The sequence below is a fragment of the Pan troglodytes genome, chromosome 3 (genome assembly GCF_028858775.2).
Source record: "Pan troglodytes isolate AG18354 chromosome 3, NHGRI_mPanTro3-v2.0_pri, whole genome shotgun sequence".
NCBI lineage: Eukaryota > Metazoa > Chordata > Mammalia > Primates > Hominidae > Pan > Pan troglodytes.
This window is the reverse complement of record NC_072401.2, coordinates 48,676,929-48,693,723: the sequence shown is the minus strand read 5'-3', so window position 1 is coordinate 48,693,723 and position 16,795 is coordinate 48,676,929. Positions and strand designations below refer to the sequence as shown.

Genomic DNA, 16,795 nt, shown 5'->3' with positions numbered 1-16,795 from the left:
TACTTATAATAGCTAATGCAATGTAAATGCTATGTAAATCACTGTGATACTGTATTGTTTAGGGAATAATGACAAGGAAAAAAAGTCTATATATGTTCAGTACAGACTTAATATTTTTTGAATATTTTCAGTCTGAGGTTGGTTGAACCCATGGATGCAGATCCCACAAATACAGAGAGAGGGCCAGCTATCATTACTCATCACAGAGTGCTAAGAATGACTATGAAGGGAAGAGCAGTGAAAGCCCATAATGGGAGGGGGTATGATCATAGTTGGGTGCTGAGGGAAGGTCTCTCTGAGGAAAGCCACCTAAGCACGTGACTGATAAGGAGCCTGAAGCCAAAGAACTGGAGGAAGGACATCGATCACACAGTTTCAGAGCTGAAAGGGCATTAACACAAGGCAGTTACTTCTGTGATTTATAGAGATGAGAAAGGAGCAAGGATTTAGAGGACTAGCCAAAACACACTCAGATAAACCAGCTGGCAAGTGCGGATTTGAATTCTGAATACTGAATAGAAGCAGCTAAAGAAACAACATCTCCCTGTGAAACCCAACCCGATCAAGGCAGGTGACATCTCTCCACTCAACCCTTAGTTTAATCAATTCCTCAGTTAGAACTGGCTTGTCTTCTTATCTCTTTTCATGCTCAAAACCATCTGAACTTCGCAAGGTTTCTATCAAGAATATGTTATTAACCCAGGAGTGGTGAAAAGAAGCCAGGGTCACAAGGCTGTTTGGCCCTTCTCTCTGTTCTACCCAGCTCTCGAATGGCTTGATTCTGTTAAACAAAAAGACCAATTCTCATCAGGTAAACACAGATAAAAATGATCTCCCCTTTGACTGCCGCAACAACAAGGACCATCCATTTGGTATTTTCAAAATGCCAACATTTTATCTTAAAAGAAAAAGATTTTTAAGGTGTTTCTTTTGGAAAGAACTAAGTTATAAAGGCAATAGAGGGAGGATAAGATGACTGACATATAATGTTAAGTAGCTAAAGACAACCAAACTGAAATGAAAACTGTCTGACTTAGGTCTCAGCCTTCATACAAGAAAAAGCCCTTATGATGTCACTGATCTTTTGAGCAGCTTCAGATACATAAACCAAGGTCACTGAGCCAGCACTGACCCTGCCAAGGAACTCCACGGCTAACCCCTCTAACATAAGATTTACTACAAAACTGCACCGTGATGCTTAACTTTTGCCTTTGTAAGCAAGGGACCTATCAATTCATACCTGGCTAGAACCTGTAAGAGGCAAACTGGCAAAATGATTATAACCGTCATAACTTGCACAGTGACTCAGGAAATGACTCATTCGGCCCGGCAGAAATAATGGCTGTCTCGAGCACTTGGGTTCATCATAATATAATGTCAAAAAGTAACAGTAAAATGGTTAATCCCATTTTCATGAGAACATAATACAGGAAAGCCCATACAAATTTTTCAAAAGCTAGCCTTACATAATTTTAGTCTGATTTTGTAAAATTGGGATAAATGGCATTAAAATGTTTATATCTATTAAGATGCCACTTATCATCATCTAACTAGCTGTGTCAAACCTTTTTGGAAGTAAAAAGGTATAAGTAAAGTAAAATTAAAACACACTTGCAACATAAATCCTGTGCATGAGCTGACGTGAACATAGCCCCAAAGTTCTTCAGATGAAGGTTTTTAAATTTTTCACTTAATTCCCTCAACAATTAATATACTTCCCCTTTTCTCACAAAAAATTGCGGCTGGGTGCAGTGACTCACACCTGTAATTCCAGCACTTTGGGAGGCCAAGGCCAGTGGATTGCTTGAGCCCAAAAGTTGGAGACCAGCCTGGGCAACATAGTGAGGCTTTGTCTCTACAAAAAAATAGAAAAAACGAGCCAGGCACAGTTGCATGCACCTGTAGTCCCAGCTACTAGGGAAGCTGAGGTGGGAGGATTGATTAAGCCAGAGAAGTCAAGGCTGCAGTGAGCCATGATCGCAACTCTACACTCTAGCCTGAGGAACAGAGCAAGGCTCTGTCTCAGAAAAAAAGGATAGGGTATCAAGTTATACGTTGCAGCACACCACTGAAAGAGTTCTCAAGGAAGGTTATTCGTAATGGAAAATGCATTTTAAGACGAATAAAATGCAACATCATTGCCAAATGCTTCATCTACTTTTTCCAGGTGAAAGTGTATCTGTGCCTGAATGACTTGTTCCCAGAAGTTGACCTGCAACATGGAAACTACAAGGGCATCCTTGCCCAGCAAGTCTCAACACAGAATACCAGCCCTCTGGTCCTGCTTCAAAAAGGATAACCTTGAATTTGTCACAGCTAGTAGTTAGTGCTTATCAAAGGCTCAACTGAGGGAAGTGATATTTATGAAAGACTATCTAAGAGACTTACTTTTAATCTCTACCTATACTAGAGTCTATCCTTAAATCAACTTCTGAGCACTGGAAGACTTGCCTCATTTTCTCAGTCTTCTCCTCCCCCAAGAATTATCTTTGCTAATTTACACATGAATCTATGAACTCAGCTTCTATCCAGGAAGGTATGTTGTAAACACCATAAAGAGCAGTTTGTAGGATCTCATTCTATGACCCTATACAAAGTTCTTCAGAAGAAAGTTTTTAAATGTTTCATTTAAGTCCCTCAATAATTACTATACTTCCCCTTTTCTGACAGTGAATATTACATGACCAGCTGTATTTCCCTTTTACCTGGAACTTAAACTCATACCACAGCAGTCCTGTCCTCCTCTACTCATTCTCAACAGGAGCGTATTTATTTTCTTTCTGCCATGGCCCAGAATGTCTATTTCTATTTATGATTTATTAATCTACTATTTATCCTCGGTTAATATAATAATGTTATTTACTTTGTATCCACTAGTGTTTATGTCTACTAACATGCCATTTATCATCTAACTAGCTGTGTCAAACCTTTTTGGGAGGAAAAAAGGTAAAAGTAAAGTAAAATTAAAACATACTTGCAACATAAATCCTGTGCATGAGTTGACATGACCATAGCCCCAAATTAATCACATAAAACTCTAGATCATATCCCTTTGAAGTGGGATGGTATAATCATTCTCACTTGACATACTAAATAGACCAATATGTGATGTGGAGGGCTTGCCCAAAGGCAAAACAGAGAGGAAGCAGTGGAGATTAGGATGCATAATTCGGCACCATTTCCCACCCAGGCTCTGCCTGGGAATTCCAGCAGCTGCGCTAAATTCAGGTTACCAACCTCTTCGCCACTGGCTATTCGGTGAGCCAGATCTTTTAAGTTTCTCATCATTCTTTCATCCCGAAAATCATAGGGAAATGTTTCCGTCCATTCCGTGAGGAGTTGAAGGATTTTGGGTGCAATTTTTCTCATCTGGTTCTAGGGAGAAATAGCAAATCTAATTCAGTGATATTTATCACTATGGACTACATCAAATCAATAGTTACAAAGAGCGTCACTGAGAAACTTCTAGTGCAAAGTCTTTAGGGATGAAGAAGAAGCTCCAGCCCCCCTCCCTCCATGTCAATGCCAAGTGCCACCAACTTAAGGCAGGACCTAGGGATTCTCCATTGCATTTAATTAATTTATTTTTAAAAATTTTTAAATTTTTAATGTCTTTTATTTTTGAGACAGAGTCTCACTCTGTCTCCCAGGCTGGAGTGCAGTGGTGCAATCTCAGCTCACTGCAACCTGCCTCCCAGGTTCAAACGATTCTCCTGCCTCAGCCTCCTGGGTAGCTGGGATTACAGGCATGCGTCACCAGGGCCAGCTAATTTTTGTATTTTCAGTAGAGGTGGGGTTTCACACGTTGGCCAGGCTGGTCTCAAAACTCCTGACCTCAGGTGATCCACCCACCCTGGCCTCCCAAAGTGCTGGGATTACAGGCGTGAGCCAGTGCACCCGAGCTGCATTTGATTTATCCTGTGTTCTTTATTCTTTATACCATTCACAATTCCCCTTGTATAGCCATGATGCCATTTATGCACTTCAGCCTGGGGATAAGCCAGGGTTACTTAAGGAACCAACTTCACAAAATCTAAGCCATAAAGTAAGCATTCCTAATAAAACAAATTGTAATGTACCATTACCTTATCACTATCAGGATCACTTAGTCTCTGGTGCTCAACACATAAGTGGCAAACTTTGGCCATTAGCTCATACGGATGCATAAATAACCGAGAACTGAGTAGGAAGGTAAATATGTATGTTCTCTGCAGCAAGAGAAAAAAGTCATCATCGTTACATTCTCTCTGAAATTAATATCTTGCCTTTATACTATGTCTTATTTCATTAAGTTCTCCTGATCAAGTTCATATGCTGCAGTTTCAAAAGTAATGCCTACTAGTAGTAAAACAGTGTAAGGTTAATTTCTCCTTTACCTTCTGATGTATGTTTTCCCTGAAACCATACTAAAAATAACAGAAGTACAGGATAAGTTTGGCTCCTGGAATTATTCAGAGCACATTTTCACATCTTTCCTCAGGGAGCCAGGATACCAAGACACATAACTCACTTTAGTAAAGAAGAATGAAATTCAGCCCAGAGAGATAAATCTTACTTGAATATACTACCCATACAAAACATGGTTGTGTGTCCAAATATTTTGTAACTCAATGGAAACCAAACAAAAAATAACAACAAAAAAACCTACCTACCCAATGCACATAACACTCAACAATTCTCCACTGTGTCTAGCACATCACACTAAAGTGTTTGTGTCAGAACATTCAAAGGCAGGCTTTCAAGTAACCTATTTATTTGTTTAAAGGCAAAGCAATTTAATAAAGCACAATATAACACTATATACTTTTCTTTAACCACATTGTCTCCTAAGAAGCCAATAATGAAGTAGTGCTTATTTGTTATAATAATTTCAGACTCCCAGTGAAAAGAGAAATTCCATGGGATTTTTCTTTTTTCCTTAGGCGCCTTTACTAGCTCATAAACACTTACAGGGCTGAACAAGGGATTCCTTTTACTTTTGATTACAAGTTTTCCCTGTGTGGCAACATATCTGAAAATGCCATGTAACAAAATACACAGAGAGATAACTCAGTAAGAAACACTATGGTGAATTACTGTGGCAAGCACCAACTATCCTTTGCACACCAAGGTTATCATTAAATTTATAAAGACAAATGAATGTAGTCTCTAGATATTTTCATGAGATCTTTATCAATAACCAGCTGCTCGGCAAATCTCCTACTACTAAGCTCAATTCCATAGAGGTAGCTGCAGCACAGGGAAGGGGGAAAAAGTCACTTGTCCCAGAAAGAAAACCTGTGTTTGACTGCTGATGCTGGGAGTGGGACCATCAGCAAATACTCAACACTCTGAATCGTTTTCTCCTCTCTTCCCTCTTGGAATTACTGTAAAGACTGAGAAAATATACAACAAATTCCCTAGATTAGAAAGTGCTAGCTATATAAATGTAGGTTACCAAGGTAAAACAAAGCAACCCTGTCATCTGATGTCAAATCTATAAAGAATTACATCTCGAGCATAAATCTTGTTTTCTCTTCCATATACTTTCCTTGGTTACATTCACTTTTCTTAGCATAGTGATGGTCTTGGAAACAAAAAAGGCATTACATATTCTGGGAGCATCCAATGTTCTCTGACATTTCTATTTAAGGACTAAGCTATATGCATGAATCAGCTCTACAGATACTTCATTTAGATGGTATCAGATCATCTACAATGTTGTAACTAACCCGAAAAGAAATTGATACACATAGTATACCAAAATCTGATCCTTATCCAGGCTCAATTTGATTTCAATGCACTTGATAATCAATATGCAATTTCTTGTTAGAAAAATTCTTAGCAACCTAGATATAATTCTGTATTATCTATGGTCCCTGCCTACTGTACTGCAATTTCTACTCATTGCCAAGGATGTGTTTCAGAGAAACATGAATACCTACATCTGGATAGTAATCCACATTAGGTACTAAGTGCTGGATGAGTGCTTCCAGGGATCCAGAGAGGAGGTTGTTGTCATGGTAATACAACCCTCCACAGCTGTCCTCTGCAGACTGATAGAGGTTTCGATTGTAACCACTGCTGTCAAACATTGCTGAAAAGGGAGGAGTCTGAGGCATACTTTCCTAAAAGGAATAAAAAAGAAGAAAAAATAATGTCAGCAATATGCAATATGAAAATAAAGGTAAGCTTTAATAGGCACTAAGATTTAATAGTAACGAGAGAATAGGCAATTAAAATAGTAGTTCAGGTTCTGACACAGAATCAGAGCCCATCAGGAACCAAATTGCTCTCTGAGTACGACACGTATGCATGCTTTTGAGTACCACTCTCATTCAATCAAATATCATACAATGCTTAGACTGAGGGGCCCAACCTGGACTTAAACTCAAGTCTCTGGCTGTCATATTTAGATGTCACTCCTTCACATCAGATTGTGAAAGGGGCAAGGTAACTGAACTTCTATTGCTTTATCGCATGGAGTCAACAATTTTCCTAAGGTGGAAATGTGTACACCTTAAAATTTGGTTGGGAAAAGTTACCTAACACTGAAGAGCTATCTGAAGTACTGGAAGACAACCAAAATTGAAGCTGAAAACACTAAATTGCAAAGTAGGCCTAGAGTTGAAGTATACTGTGTGCATGTTTATATATGTATATGTGTACACACAAGATTTCATGTAGACTCCTCAGTTTTCACTGAAAGATCAGATGCTGTTGATTTTCTTCCCTTCGTGTTAAATTCTCCTGGGGCTGTGGGGTGGTATCTGTAAAGCCTCAGTTCTCAATAAACATGCAGGCTGAGAAGACACCTGATTTGGGAGCAAGGAGCACTGTGACAGTCCTGAGATAAGTTGCTCCTCTCCATCTGTGTACTTTGCAGTTCACAAAGGCCTTGTCAGAGGGTGCTCTGCAGAGGCCAGAGGCTATTAAGTTATTACTTGAATTCCTAGGGACGGCACCCGGCCCTGAGAACAGACTCCCAGTCTCTGGCACCACGTCTGCACAATGGAGGCATTGAAGAGCTGCAGAGACTGGGGGCTTCAGAAGGCAAACAATGAAGGGGAGCCATACTCCAAGCCATGGACTGACAGGGACAGGGTGTGTGGAGGCAGCAGAAGGACATAACCTGGACTAATCTTTCTTTTTAAGATGCCAAAAGATATTTGCATCTCAATGTGGGAGGGGTGTGGAGCCCTGTCTAAGTCACATCCATCACTCCTTGAGCATCTGTTCCAGCTACAGCTGATGGGTACACAGAGCATCACATCCTGTGCATGTGCCTCAGCAGGGGGCAGCCAGGGGTGGGGCATTAAGAGAAAACATCCATCATAAAAGCCAACCTGGCAGGTGAAAACAGAATTAGAGAAAAGAAGCATCAAGAAAAATAAATGGGAGATAAAAACCAACTTCATTTCTGAGTACTTTGTCCCCTCCACAAACCAGTGTTGAGGGACAATTTAATGGGATCCATGAAAAAGCCACAAATGGGAAGAAGGTGATGACAGAACCACTCTATTCACAGAGATTTGTCACTACTAGGGTCATTGGCCCCATGGCTCTCCTTTAGGTAGCACATAGTCATAGCAGCCAAAGGGTCAGGCACTATGGGATATAACATTAACACAAATGGTCTGCACACACCCTTAGTTGGCAAGACCTCACATGTAGGAACTGCAGTTAAATAAATAAATTATTCAATGTTAACATTTTATAAGGCAATAGACAAGGTATGTTTCTTTCCTCCTCAAATTGCCAGGTTTCTATGAGTACTACTCCTGTGCAATATAATCGTTGCAAACTGGCCATCCTTGGCGGCAAGAATAAGAGCCAGTCTGTCCTTGCCCTGAGAAACTCATAGTGCCCTCAAACGAGGAGGCAGGGACGTGAGATGAGAGGCACCTAAAAGTTCCTTCAGATAACTGAGAGAGAACCCTTTGTCTGGATTTGGCTGCCTCTGGCTTTAAAAAGTTTTAGATGGTTATAACCACAGTGTCCTTCACATGCAGCATGAGGAGTGTCATGCCCTTGGAATTGGGATTTTTTTCTTTCAGGAACCACACATTTTCCTTCATTGGAGCACTTACTCATTGCTAGCGCAACCATTCTAACAAAGTGCTTTTGGGAGATGGCTGGCCAGGATTTGGGAATTCCAAAAAATCAGAAAATGATAAATATTCAAAGGAACCACAGAAATCACCTGGCCCAGTATCTGGAAAACATTTCATTTCACTTTCCTTCCACTTTCCAACTGCAATCAATTAAAGTGGTTGTCTAAAGGCCTGAGGATGAGCAAGGAAGATATGGAAGCTGTAGCTCAGTGGGAGAATGTAGGTTGTAAGTGATTAGCAATGACTGTCAGACAGTCATGGAAGGAGCCACAGCCCATGTGCCATCACAATCTAGTCCAATCTCCTCTTCTTATAAAGGTGCACACTGAGACCCAAGGGGGTAAGGTGACCAGGCTAAGATGACCCAGCAATGAGGCACATCGCTGCACCCTTGCTGGATGGAACTCCCCTGCACCAAGTACTCTCTGGCCACAGGCTAATTAGCAGTAAGCACCAACCCACAAAACGGTCATGGGTGACTCAGATTTTGTTTTCAAGGAATCAGCACCAAAAGCTACCAAGTATTTGCACTTCTTAATTATTTATTCATTCCTGCAGAGTAGACAAGAGCTCAGATCTGGACAAAGATTCAGATTTAATGAAGTCCTAATTCTGGCACTTAATGGCTGTGAAATCTTCAAACCCTCAGCACCACCAGATATGTTTTCCATCTGTTATTTCCAATTTTGCTTATCCCTTCCAAAATAGTAACAAAACTACTTATCTTCTTTAGTGCAAGGTTCTTCTTAGAGCATTATGATTAGAGCAATGGCAAAAGGCTTGTGTATTGTTTTTTGGAACTACACCACTTGTAGTATTTCTCTGAAGAGGTGCAAAATACCAATACTTAGAAAACTCCCTCCAACAAGGCACTAAAAGAATATAATGCAAATAGCGACAGAAACCAAATTGAGGTACATGAATAAGGGTTATGGCTTACTGTACTTAAAAATCAACTGTAAGAACAGAGTTACGTCACAGGCTATTTTCTGCCTTCTAACAAGCCCAAAGTTATGCTGCTAATTAGCTGATTTCATTTTCCCATGAAACCACCTTGATTGTTGAACTTGCACATAGCAATAACCAACTACTGAGATTCAAGTCACTTCAGCCCATTATTTATTATGCACAATAGTCTTATTTTTCTACCTCCCCATATACTCCAGACAGAATCTTTTCAATTCCTTAATCCCTTCTCCCTTCATTAGTCATAATTCTTCTCACTATGGGATATTGTGTGCTGGAAAATGTCTTCACATTTCACAGACCTTTACCTCTCTGAATCCCCATTCCAGGTCTCTCTTATGATATCCGTGATGCAGAGGGCTCTGAGAATTTCATTGGCTCCATTTGTGTAATTGTTTACTGACTACAAATGCCTTCCTGGATTCTACAACCACCTCATCTGGCAGGCATCCCCATCTTTTTTTTGACTATATAAGAAGCTGAGGTTCAGAAAAACTGTAATAACTCGCTTGGGGTTAGACATGGAGTAAGGGACAGGTGGAGTAGGGTTTCAGAGTTAGGTCTTCAGACTCCAGGTTCAAAATTTATTACACTACATTATGATATGCTGCAAATGGTCTTCTTTGAACTTCTAAAGTTTAATCATTAAACGAAAATCCTGTCAGTCTGTCTCAAATTGTAGGCTATTAGAATAATTCATACATTTTACATGTTCTACATAAATCCTTGCTCCAAAGAAGTATTAGTACCATTAATTACTCTTATTAAAAAGTTCAACTGTCAACAGCAGTATTTAAGCTACTAACCTTTGCCATCAAAGCATGGTCTCATCAAGACATAGAGATTCCAGAGATTCCAATATGGACTTTAAAAAAATTTATAATATCCTCAAAACCGGGATGCATGTAAACAGTTGGATCGTAAGAAAACATGTTTACTTAACAGTCTTTTAAAGTGATATATGCAATGACAGAGCATCTAACAAGGGATAGCCTCTTAGACTCAATGAAATATAGTAATATTTGCTTGTGTGTACTTTATAGATTTCCAGCAAAAAAAATTTAATGAAAGAAATGACCAAGAGAAAAATCATGGCTCACAGTATTCATCACTCATTGCTGGACAATGTCTAACAAGTGGCCAGTCTAGCTGTTTTTGGAAGGATCAACTGCCTGTGTAATAGAAGCGTTTTATAATCACAAGGAAAAATCAGCAGAATGGTACAGAAAGTACAGTTTGTGGAACAGAATTGTAATACCTAAGAAGACAAACATAGTAGTCTGTTTTCTCTAAAGTATCTTCCCTCTTGTTAACCACACCAAGAGCTACTGTTTGTTCGGTATTACTCAGACTTGATGTCTGGGTCTTTTATTCTAACTGCTTCAGTTCTGGAATTGAAAAGTGAGGCCCAAAAGATTAAATATTGGTTTAGTTCTTGTTAAGAAAATAAATCCAATATTCAAAGTGCTGGGCATGAGAATCCAGGCAAGTATTTATCCCTGGGCACTATTAACTCCAGGAATCACTTCCTAACAATTTCTCCAGGGGAAGAAAGGCTCAGGGTAAGGTTGCTCGTAACCCATAACTTCCATTTATTTCATTCAGTCAGGCAGTTCTCATGCCTTCCTTATTGGCAGCAAATCTTCTCCTTTCAGCTTCCACAACTAATATTTTCTGTCTCTGAGATCCTATAAACTCTCAACTTACTCCTCTTTACACTTTGCAACACAGCCTCAGAACCAGCCTCTCCACTGTCTGCCATCTGTCGTTAGTAAAAATTTTGCCTAACTCAATATACCTATCAATGGGGACCAGCTAACAAAAAATTTTGTTTAGGAAAAACTGACTCTTCTCCAAAATTAGAATATATGGATGGAACAGCAAGTTAAATACTGGCATTAATTTACCATAAAGTCCAACTTCAAAGTAGCTAATTCCTTCAGAAAAAAAGAGATTTGTATGAGACACAAGAAAAAGCTGCTGACTTTATTCAAATCCTACCAATAATACATAAAGCAGAGAGCAGGTTAATCTCAAAAGCTATTCTCACCTTACGAAGTTGCATTTGTAAGCCAGTTCTTTACAACTCAGAGTATATTCAATTCAGTCAGTGGCTCTTAACTCTTTAGGGAGATCACAAACCTCTCCCCATCACCACCCCCAGAGAAATTTACACACCAGTTTTCATATACTTTCAGGGAGTTTACAGACCCCAGATTAAGAAGTCCATGTGCTGACCTACACAGAACCTAGATATTATTTCTCTACGCCAAGGAAGAAGAACATGGTGGCTCTGACAGTAACCTTGGTCTAACACTTTCAAGACTGGCTCCTTAGAAATCAAGAAATTCTTAGGCCAGGAGTGGTGGCTCACACCTGTAATCCCAGCACTTTGGGAGGCTGAGGTGGGCGGATTACTTGAGGTCAGGAGTTTGAGACCAGCCTGACCAACATGAAGAAACCCTGTCTCTACTAAAAATACAAAATTAGCTGGGCATGGTGGCACATGGCTATAATCCCAGCTACTCGGGAGGCTGAGGCGGGAGAATCGCTTGACCCTGGGAAGCGGAGGTTGTTGTGAGCTAAGATCGTGCCATTGCATTCCAGCCTGGGCAAAAAAGGCAAAACTCCATCTCAAAAAAAAAAAAAAAAAAAAAAAGAAAGAAAGAAAGAAATCAAGGAATTCTTGTATTTTCAGGTAGTACCTATCAAACTGAGTTAAGAGAATAAAATAATCATAATTATTTTGGTTTGGGTACAGCTATTGAAATGGGCTTTCTCTTTTCTTTTCTGCAAAAATTGAGGCAGCACTTTAGGATATTAGAAGATGCAGGGAGATAATGGAAAACAGGCTCTGGTTTTAAAACAATGAACCAGGCGAAAAGAAAGTGTAGAGCCACCATAATTAGCATATAGATTACAGGTTATGCTGGAAAATCTTCCAACAGGAAGTCAAGATATACCCAACCCAGGTACACAAGATGAATGTTCTTTCTTAAAATTAATTTGGGAAGTTGAAAAGTTAGTTGACAGACAAGACATCTTACAGAGGCAGCTAATTTGGTCACAAAGATAGATCATGTTCTTCCAAGGACCCTGAAAAACTTCAGCCTGACATTGATCCAGCAGCAAGGAAGCAAGCTCTGGGTGATTTACGATATGAATGGATTTGAAAGGCATGCCTAATGGTTTCAAATCCACTAAAGCGCCAGATGAAAAGCTGCCTTTTTCTAAACAGCAGACTGTGTTTGAATTAGCGACTGCTTTTGCACAATGTTATTTATGATGAAGCAGGTGCACCAGGATAAGGTGGTTTCAGGTAACAATTCAAATTGGAAAAGAGGTTGAGGAAAAGATCGGTATGGGAACTGAATCAAAAGCTATCCCTCAATGTCTGCAATAGGTGCTTTGTAAATCTCTACCAGAATGTCAAGTCAGCATTTCCTCTACACTTGGAAAGAGACAGAAAATGTAAGAGTCAGAGAAAAAAAAAGGTTTATTTTTTTCAATCCCTATTTCATCATACATAGAGTGCTTCGGTGAAATATTTAATAAATCCAATGCCTTGATGTTGACCATAATATTTTAGCTTCTGTTCAAATGTTGGGCATGTGTCCCAATTAAAGAAAAGAAAAACACTTAAGTAGATGAAGGCCTCCGTATCACAGCTGAACTTTGAAAGCATATTTGTTTAGTGGGGAGAGGTTTAATTTAATATCCCGGAATTACTGGTTCCCGAATTCCCATCTAGATGCCAGAGAAACTTTGCCCTTTGGTGAGATTCATCTTCAACAACTTGTTTCTTCCTTTTCTCCCTTGAAGCTGCATAGATCTGAATTAAGAGTTCACGTATTTCAGCTTTACTCCAGCTGTTATCTCAAGTACTTGCAGCCTGCCTCCTTTCGCCCTGCTAGAATACAAAGATTGACTGCACTTTCATAGGGTGTATCTAACTATGGATTTGAGCCAGGGTGAAAGGCAAAAGTCAAGTTTCTGACACTATTTAAAACATGACTTATTTTAAATTTGAAAACGTCAAGATTGCCAGGCGCGGTGGCTCACGCCTGTAATCCCAGCTCTTTGGGAGGCTGAGGTGGGCGGATCACAAAGTCAGCAGATCGAGACCATCCTGGCTAACACGGTAAAACCCTGTCTCTACTAAAAACACAAAAAATTAGCTGGGCGTGGTGGCGGGTGCCTGTAGTCCCAGCTACTGGGGAGGCTGAGGCAGGAGAATTGCTTGAACGTGGAAGACAGAGGTTGCAGTGAGCTGAGAACGCGCCACTACACTCCAGCCTGGGCGACAGAGCAAGCCTCCATCTCAAAAAAAAAAAAAAAGAAAGAAAGAAAGAAAATTTCCAGATTATCTTCCCATTTCTGTCCTCAGTCAGAAGACGTCCTAAATCAGAGATTTCTAACAGCATCTCTGGAAACTGCAGAAATGCTACACCTCTGCTTACCTCCTTAAAAAAAAAAAAAGGAAAAAAAAGGTATTGTATTGAGAGGGCAAACAACACAGAGAAGACAACTCAGAGTCAACTCACTTCTTTGGTATGTGAACAGACAGAAACTCCAAGACTCCAAGATAAGTACCTTCTTTGAAAGTGAGTCCCACATGCTTAGTAGATTTCACAGTTAAGGGAGGGAAAAAAAATCAGTATTTTTGAGGAAGGAAGATCCTATTTCTCTCGCAATGAAACAGTGATATTATTTCCTGATTTATCAGCATCCATACAAAAAGTTAATTTCCATTCTGGTTGATTTGTCTTAGATGCTGCTTAAATATTTCATACTAATTCCTAATTGTTGGAGGAAGGGGATTCTGACTCAAACAGTTTACTATCTTTGGTTTCCTTGGAAGAAAAACAAAGCTAAGATTTGTCATCTTTTGTCTTGGGGATGTGTTGTTAGCAGTTTATTAAAACACAAATGACATTTCGGCACATAACCTGGAAAGTCAATTAAAACTCTTCTATGAAATAAATCTTTACTGTGTGGGAACTGAACCCAGGACATATTGAATGTAAAGAATGTAATGCATACATTCTTTATGCATTAACTTTTTAGCTACATCTTCCATGCAGTTCCTAAACCGGACAGTAGATGGCTCCTCGTTCCTTGTCTTTCAAAGAGTTGGCACTTTGTAGCAGTAACAGTGCTGGTTTAGAAAAGCAAAAGGATAACTAGAGTTATGGGGAAAATATATTGAGAAACTGGTATTTGTGATCTTGGCATATTATTGAACTATACAGCTCATACTGTACAGGTGAAGACGTACTGGCTAATAATGCCATTTGGTCATAATGCCTTACATTGTAGGTGCTCATCTATAATGAGAATTAAATATTTCATTTTCCTGGAAGAATAAAAATGATCTTCTGGATAATCAAAATCATCATTATCTAATTGAGTGCTGTCAAAAAGAACTTTCTGGGATACTGAAAATGTTTTTCTTTTGCACAATCCAATACAGCAGCCACTAGCCACAAGTGACTTACTTAGCACTTAAAATGTGGCTTATTGCAACTGAAAAACTAAATTTTAAATTTTGTTTAATTTAAATAAACTTAAGTTTAAATATTCCCATATGACTAGTGGCTACCATACTGAACAGCACAGATATGAGTCGCTGAATCATCATTTATACAAGGTAGATCTCAACCCAAATTAGATAATAGCATGTGGAGAACATTCTTTAATGAAAGGTTTTCTTTTTCTACACCTAATTCATCTCAGGAAAATGATCTGATACCTAATGAGGATGTTTATTAAAAAGTAGAGTTTTCTATTTATATTTTAGTATGTAACATGGTTACTGGGATAATTTTCCAGCTGTGAGTTTTTGAAAAACTATATTCATCCCTTCCCATTTTTCTCTTTTAGATCAATAGAAAGATACTGGTAGTCCAGGCTAATTTGTACTTTCTCTGGGTTAAACTAATTTTCTAAGCAGGGTTTCCTAATAAAATTTGAATCAACTGAATGATTTCCAGACATAGGCATATCCTGAAATGAAATAATAAATATAAACCTAAGAAAAAATGATTGTTGAAGACAAATTTAAAAATTTAGTGGATAGTAATATTGAGTTAATAGACCAAAAAATAATCTGACACCAATCTTTTTGATAATCATTTTTAATATTCATACCTAAAGAAAAACAAAAGCAAAAAGCAGTTTAATATTAAATTTCTACATAAATTCATAAATAAAAAAGAAATTTCACTCTCCTCTCTTCATTTCCATGTACCCAGAAAGTAGGTGAACACCTAACTGCAAATCACTTGTCCCTTCATTAATCCACCTCTAAGACAGGGTGTAAATGCATGAAGCGGTAGTACAACAAAATAAAGCAGTTATGACAGACCTAAAGAAACTCATAAATCATTCTGTTCAACTCCCCACAGTCGTTTTATAGATACTGCAGGCATAGAGAAAAAATAAATCACTGATTAGGGCTCCAGATCAACCAGAACCCAAGTCTCCTTATTTCCAAGGCAGAAATATGCCCACAGCACTAGGCTATAACATCTGTCACTTTAGGATAAGCAAAGGTTGCATGGATCTTTCTTGTAGTTTTAACTGGAGAATCAAAAAGGACAACTATAGGTCTGAAAAAGTGAGGGGGGTGGGCTGGCAATACCTGAATTCAACTACTACTAATAAAAATCCCGTAAGTCTTAAACAGCATTTTTAACAGTGCAATTGGCCTTTAAGAAGTCACAAAATGTTTTCACAGCTTTTTCATTTATTATGTGTGGCATCAGAATCAAGTTTCCCAATCCCTGCTTCAAGGATTCTAGATTCTTTTCCCAAGCAAAGAAAAAAACATTCCTTTCACCCATCTCCTTTCCAAGGAGGTGCTCTCCTGGGGCTATCCCAATGTTCCTCCCAAGTCCAATTCTTCCAGGTACTCTGCGGATATTGACAAAGCTGATCCCAACACTCCTGAGTCATACTAGGGACCCCAGCTCCTCCCCTTCAATTTTCTTACCATGTCTTTTTCCTTAGAAAGGTGTATTGAATTGTTTTTATATGGTCTATTGTACTCTATTAACTAGTAGTTAATTTTAGGTTCTAAGAATAAAATGTTATATAAGAACTATGTGTTATTATAATACTTTGATTTAGTTATACATATAAATACATATGTATATATGTGTATATATATATATATACACACACACACACACATATAAAGAATCTATTAGATGCTAAGCTGTAGGGGGTTAGCGGGAGACAATACATGGGAATGCTTTCTGGTGATTCTCTTCTCCAAAAGACAGTATGATTCCCAGGTATTAGATGTGTTAGTATCAGATAAAATATCCAGTGGAGCACATAAAATGAAGCAAGACTGAAAATGCACCATAGGAGAAATAAATTCTAAGAATGTAACACTTCGTTAGACAACTGGAAAGTACAAGGCCAATATGCTTAGTAGTTAGAAATGTTGCCCACCTCCAAGAAAACAAAGGATTGACCCGACATGCAGTGGAAGAATGCCAACAAGAAACTTGTTAATCAGTGGCTGATCTCATCTTCACCAGAAAATCTGCTTGAAAGGCATAATATAACGCTGTTTGTAAACCCTGATATCTGTCAAAAGTGCCCTAAGGTCCTCCTCTCTAGTACCACCACTGCCCCTCACTTAAAAAAATAAAATTACCTTTAATGATAGGGTTTAACAAGCTGCCTTCTTTTTTTCTGTTATGAAAACCTCAACAGCAAATAAT

The 16,795-nt window shown here is 38.8% G+C and overlaps 1 protein-coding gene across 10 annotated transcripts in view; it reads right to left on the bottom strand.

Moving 5' to 3' along the window:
• The window catches only part of RASGEF1B (RasGEF domain family member 1B), a 620,736-nt gene that overhangs the window by 26,713 nt on the left and 577,228 nt on the right, over window positions 1-16,795 (bottom strand). For all 10 annotated transcript variants that reach the window (XM_009447655.5, XM_054682937.2, XM_054682934.2 and 7 more), the window contains 3 exons: window positions 5,925-6,107; window positions 4,086-4,208; window positions 3,238-3,375 (listed from right to left, as the gene is read on the bottom strand). In XM_009447655.5, coding sequence (XP_009445930.2) covers window positions 3,238-3,375; window positions 4,086-4,208; window positions 5,925-6,107 — 444 coding nt within the window. The remainder of the gene's footprint in view (window positions 1-3,237; window positions 3,376-4,085; window positions 4,209-5,924; window positions 6,108-16,795) is intronic.